At 34.6% G+C, this 6,390-nt stretch overlaps 1 protein-coding gene across 1 annotated transcript; it reads left to right on the top strand.

Annotated features, from left to right (window-relative positions):
* The first annotated feature begins 2,371 nt into the window (after positions 1-2,371).
* On the top strand, positions 2,372-5,824 carry LOC124363583 (uncharacterized protein K02A2.6-like). Its single transcript, XM_046818839.1, has 3 exons — positions 2,372-2,495; positions 3,647-3,758; positions 5,110-5,824. Exons 1-3 carry the CDS (start codon positions 2,372-2,374, stop codon positions 5,822-5,824), a joined length of 951 nt encoding a protein of 316 aa, XP_046674795.1.
* The last annotated feature ends 566 nt before the right edge of the window (positions 5,825-6,390 follow it).

The raw sequence follows: 6,390 nt of genomic DNA, 5'->3' as shown, positions 1-6,390 counted from the left end.
ACTACTAGTAATGTGTATTATTAAATCTGTGACAACTCCTTATGTTGTAATATTAATACGTGATTATCTGTCTTCGAAAAAAATGAGGGTATATGAGTAAATGTGTCCAAACTTTTAGATAAACAGATAAATAATGTTGATTAAATTAATGCATGTATTAAAGTTTATCTTACCTCTAAGTACAATATTTTTCCTAAGGGTCGCAACAAGTATTTTATAAGTACTACCTTATAAGATTTTTTCGTAGGCCAATATCGAAAATTTGACAAATGTGCGGAATATTCGTATTACTATAACAACATGATATTATATTGGTTAGTATCAAAAAGTTCCCATGAAATAATTTTAGAGTAAAGAACGTAAGCATTAACCATCTGCATTAATGCTGAAAACATTAAATTGGAAATAGTGAGTATCATGTTGGTGCATTCCTTGGGATTTCGCTGAGAGTTAGCATATACTTTTGGTGGTATGATAGGAATTATAGCAAAATGAAAATAGTAGAATAAATTTCTAACCAAGCTTAGCACAATAATATGAGATTTTAACACGTGACATATTAACATAGCTTAAGCACTCCAACACATAAAATATCTTTTGTTATTTATTTATAAACTAAAGAGAACACTATAAAATGAAAATATAAGCTATATTACAATAATGTAATTATTATTCTATTCTAACTAGAAGTCTCACTACCTCATGGGAACTCTTAATTTTTGAACACTGCTATGGAACATAAGTCACTGAAAAAATCTGAATGTATCATGTGACAAAATATCTATTAACGTATGTAATTTGTATATAAAATATTTTAATTTAAACTTCATTCTTATATAGGCAACAATTAAATCAGTGATAGTGCATGTCTAACCATTTCGCTAAAAATGTATGAAGCTCAGGAGATTATAAAATTTACTATGTAAATCTATAAATTAAATATCGATACATTGAAATAAGCTTTGAAAATTGAATCACATAGGTAACTTGTCCATATGAAATACGTAAATGTTTATTTATAAATAAAAATTGTTTCAGACGCCAGTAGTTCTAATCATATAAAGAGGTAACGAAAGCGTTTACTAGACAGCAAACAGAACACCTACATTTTTCTAGGATATGCAAAAGGGTAGATTTTTTTGATTTTGCATTGTCTATTTGATATGAGAGTTTATGGAAGTATTGATCGTACAGTGAAGTGAACAATAGCCCTAACTCGGTAATAAACTACGTCACATTGTTGTGAGATGGCAACCAACAAGCTCTAGTACTTGGTTTTATTGGCAACACACAAGGTATAGTTTGAATGATAATACTTGTTGAAGAGTTATGACAGCAGTCACATTATAAATAAAATATCAATTAACTGTTAACCAAGGCGTACATTGCGAAGCCTAACAGCAAGTTAACAGAAGTAAATAAGAAACTGTTTGGATAAAAGTGGATGTTGTTTCAGAAACTTTTTATATCTGAAGTGAAATAAACCAAGACACCGCTGGTCTGGGCCTATGTTGCGGCTCTAAAACCTTTAATATTGTATTATTATAAAATATTAATATTGACGGTCTCTGTATTCTATGTATCTATTAATCCATACACATGATTTGTTTTAAATAATGTCGTATAAAGAAATAAACCAAAGTCAATAGGTAGTAAAATGTTATTTTTCAAAATATTAATTTCTAATAATTTTTTTTGTCAATTGACGACCTGTCTAAGTAGTCGGATTTTAGATCTGAGTTAGAGACAGCTCAGGTTCAAATCCTGTCTGTTGCCTTGTACTTTCAACGATACCAGCGACCTTGTACTGTACAAACTCTTCCCTTACATTCAATTCGATAAGATACTTGTACAGGTTAGTGGCCTATGAATACGGGAAGTACACAGTTTATAAGAAGTTTGGCCTCTTCTTAAATAAGTGAGAAAAAATAGAATTAAAGTTTAATATTTGTGAATAATTGTATATTCATGAATTGAATTAAATTAAACGTGAATGGGTTTTATAGAATATTGCTGTACACATTTAGATTATCAATAATTAAAAAGAATAAAAGTGCTATATCTAATATATTTATAAAGTAGCTTGATGTGAAGGCGAAAATTATACTTCCTTAGACATAAAAGGACCTAATATAATACTCCAAGTGCATGTAGACATGGTACGTAACACGAACTGTATAATATAATGGTTATTTCCTGGAAGATCTATGTATAAATCAGTACCTAGTACTAAATATGTGACATAGTCAGCTGACTATTATTTGTTTTTGTTGTTGTTTACATTCCAATATTTATTCATTCATTATACAGTCTTCAATAAAGATGTTTTAACTGTTGCATTTAACTTAATTATCTTAGTTGGTGTCAGAAGATGTTGAAAGTAAAGCCACCCAAGCCTTTTTCTATATCAGAAGATGGAGATTCCAAAAACTGGGAAATCTGGAAACAAAGCTTTGAGTTCTTTGCCAAGGCAACCGGGTTGAAAGAAAAAGAAGGTGAGGTTAAAGTAGTTACATTCATGACCATATTAGGGTATGAATCAATACCAGTATTTAACAGTTTCTCACTATCTGGAAAAGCAAAGTCAGATTTAGGAACAGTAATTAAACATTTTGATAATTATTTTTCTCCTCAGAAGAATATTATTTACATTAGATACATGTTTAATATTGCGGTCCAAAATCAAACTGAGAGCGTAGGTGAATTCATATCACGACTGAGAAACTTAGCTCAGGACTATGAGTATGGGGTTCTAAAGGACGAACTTATTAGAGATAGGCTGGTAGTTGGACTAAGCGACACCTTCCTAAAAGAAAAACTGTCGCTAGAACCAAAACTTACTCTAAGCAGGGCAACAGAAATGACACGACTAGTCGAGCAAACTAAGAAACAATTGGGAGCCTTACAAAATACAACACCAAGTATAGATCAGGTAGACAGTCAACAGCTTGAACCACTGCATAACCAGCCTGCGATTTGTCAAGTTGTCAATAACAGTTTTGAAAGTTTAAACATGAATAATAGTAATTTAGGTAGAAATCTTATATTCCAATGTAGAAACTGCGGAAACCAGCATGGTCCACGTCAGTGTCCCGCATTTGGCAAGGAGTGTTTGAAATGTTCTAAGCTCAACCACTTTGCTAGGTATTGCAGGTCTGAATCAAAAACTTCAATGCCAGGAGTTTCTATTGTCGAACAATCTAACAATGCAAGTAAGAAGGATACCACAGAGGAACAATATTTAGGTGTAATGGAAATTGCTCGTAGTGAGGCGAATGACCGATGGGTAGTTACAGTAAACACAAGCAACATAAGCTTCAATGCAAACATTGATTCAGGAGCAGCTTGTAACGTACTGCCAAGAAAAATTGCAGAGCGCCTCAACGTACCTATGTCTTCATCATTAACAAAACGCCTTGTTTCGTATAGCAAACATTTCATTGAAGTCTTAGGTGAGGTTGAAGTAAACTGTTTTATTGGTAAAAGTCGAGAAGAAACCAAGATCAAGTTTTTAGTTGCAAATAGTGATAATGTATCTCCAATATTAGGAGCTGCAACTAGTGAACAGATTGGACTGATAAAAAGGGTAGAAAGTACAAATAGTATGAAAGAAATGAGTGCAATAACGATTTTATTTATGATATAGATTTGGTTGAAAATCCAGTTTTCAGAATACATGCTGCCAGAAGAATACCATTTGCAGTTAGGGACGAGGTGAAGAGTGAGTTAGACAAAATGGTTGAGTTGGGGGTAATCAAGTTGGTTCAAAAACCAACCCCAGTTGTGTCACCTTTAGTTGTGGTTAAACAAAATGGAAAACTAAGAATTTGTTTGGACCCAACTGATGTCAATAAAAACCTACTCAGAAGACATTACCCTCTGAAGACATTGGATGAAATCCTCGCAAAATTAAATGGTGCAAAATATTTTACTAAACTAGATGCCGAGAAAGGTTTCTGGCAAATAAGAGTCAGTGAAAGATCTCAAGATTATTTGACATTTGCTACACCTTGGGGAAGATTTTCCTTTATACGATTGCCTTTTGGACTCGCGACCGCTCCAGAAATTTTCCAAAAGTTAATTTGCGACATTCTCAAGGATGTGCCAAACACCGAATGTGCTATGGATGATGTAATAATTTATGCAAAACCTGTTGATGAACTTAGAAACGTAACTGAAATCGTTAAGAAGCGGTTCTCAGAAGCAGGACTGAAACTAAATGACAAGAAATGCGAATACGAGATGACTAAAATAAAATTTTTAGGTCATATAATTAGTGGAAATGGAATTCAAATTGACGAAGAGAAAATACAAGCCATCGAACAATTGCAGGCCCCTTCCAACCTAAAAGAGCTTAGACGACTAATGCGCATGTTAAATTACTTGTCAAGATTCATTCCAAATTACTCTGATCTAGTTCTTCCTCTGAGATCACTTTTGAAGAAAGATCGTTACTTCAGTTGGACTGTAGATCAGGAAAAGGCATTTGAAAATGTAAAAAAAAGCTATTACTACAGCACCTACACTAGGATTTTATGATGTAAAGAAGCCTGTGAGACTGTCAGTTGATTCAAGCCAACATTCAATTGGGGCTGTTCTATTACAGGACCGTCCAGTTGCCTATGCTACAAGAGCATTATCACCAACAGAACAAGTAGTGCCACAAATAGTAAAAGAAGCTCTTGCACAATTTGGTTGCACAAAATTTCACTGTTTTATTTACGGTAGACCATTGACTATAGGGACTGATCATCAGCCTCTACAAACAATATTTAGAAAAACATTGAATGAAGCACCTGTTCGTCTTCAAAGGATATTTCTAGAGATAATTCCGTACGATCCGAAAATATTGTACATAAAAGGAACAAATATGCACATTGCAGATGTTTTAAGTAGGGACTGTAAAACGGCTGAAAATACTACTATGCAGGAAAAAGACCTTGAAGTGATATCAATCTTCTCAATACATCCATACAATCAGCTTTTAAGAGTCAAAGAGGAAAAATTGAAAAGTTCCACCTTACAAGAACTCATACAAGTAATACAAAATGGTTGGCCTAAATCAAAAACTGAGTTGCCTAAGAGCTTGCACTTATTTTGGAATTTCAGAGATGAAATGATGGTTGAAGATGGAGTTGTGTTCAAAGGAACCAAAGTTGTAATTCCAAATGGTATGAAAACGGATATTATCAAAGCTATTCATACTGGACATCAAGGAATTCAATCTTGTTATCAAAGGGCAAGAGAATCCTTGTACTGGCCCAACATGTTTGAAGATTTGAGTGACTTCATACGATCATGCACAGTATGCCAAAGTCAGAGCAGGGCAGAAATAAAAGAACCCATCAAAAGTAAACAAATTCCAATCAGGCCATGGGAGGTTACAGCAGCTGATTATTTTAAGATCAAAGGCAAAAGTTACCTTGTTCTTGGTGACAGCTACTCTGGTTACTTCGAACTCGCTGAAGTGTCATCAAGTAGTTGTGCAACTATCAAACAGTTGAAGTCATGGTTTGCTGTTCATGGTGTACCAGCTGTACTGGAATCAGATAACATGCCTTTCAATTCAGCAGAGTTTAAAACATTTTCAAAACGATGGGGATTTGAACAGTCCATATCCTCTCCAAACTTCCCAAGAGCAAACGGATTGGCAGAGAAGTTTGTTTCAGACAGCGAAAAAAACTTGGTCAGGCGATGTTATCAAGACGGAACAGACTTATTTGAAGCTCTGTTGAATCATAGAAACACTCCACTATCACCAGATCTAGGTTCTCCAGCACAAAGGCTAATGTCTAGGAAGGACACAGACATTGGTTCCAATTGATGATGCGCTTCTATTGCCATCAATAATTGATCGAACGAAAAGTGCATCGACAACTCTCTGAAGCGAGAGAAAAAACAAAACATGTTGGAGATAGAGGTGCAGTTCCAAAGCCAGAGTTTAAACCTGGAGAGAACGTAAAGCTAAGAAAGGGTCATCGAAGTTGGGTGTTAGACGGAATAATTACAGACAAAGTAAACCCCAGGTCTTACATAGTCGAAAGCAAAGGAAAACTTTATCGACGCAACTCACAGCATATTGCCAAGAGATATGGTAAACCCAATTACCTGAAGGATTACACTTTACACTTCCTGAGGAAGGGAGATGTGACAGTAAGAGCTTATTGATAAGTTACAATTCGACTAGTAATAGCTGGCTCACTTTCCATTGTCTGTTTCTTCAGTAAGTTTGTGCAGACCCCATTGTTGTAGAAAACCCTCAAATTTCCCCCATTACACTCGTCCTAATCACCCAAGCCCCCGCAATATTTGTGGAGTTAATCAAACCTAAAATAAATACTTCCTAATTTTGGGCATTCACAATATCCTTAGCCATAATAACGCCGTTCA

The sequence above is a fragment of the Homalodisca vitripennis genome, chromosome 5 (assembly GCF_021130785.1).
Source record: "Homalodisca vitripennis isolate AUS2020 chromosome 5, UT_GWSS_2.1, whole genome shotgun sequence".
In the NCBI taxonomy this organism is placed as follows: domain Eukaryota; kingdom Metazoa; phylum Arthropoda; class Insecta; order Hemiptera; family Cicadellidae; genus Homalodisca; species Homalodisca vitripennis.
Note: the sequence above shows the minus strand (reverse complement) of the source record. Positions and strands in the feature narration are given on the sequence as shown.

Excerpts from the sequence above, each read along its gene's own strand:
- LOC124363583 (XM_046818839.1), top strand. The coding sequence starts at position 2,372 with ATGTTGAAAGTAAAGCCACCCAAGCCTTTTTCTATATCAGAAGATGGA. Across the intron at positions 2,496-3,646 it reads CGGGTTGAAAGAAAAAGAAG|ATTTGGTTGAAAATCCAGTT; the intron begins GTGAGGTTAAAG and ends TTTATGATATAG. Across the intron at positions 3,759-5,109 it reads GTTGAGTTGGGGGTAATCAA|AGATGAAATGATGGTTGAAG; the intron begins GTTGGTTCAAAA and ends TTGGAATTTCAG.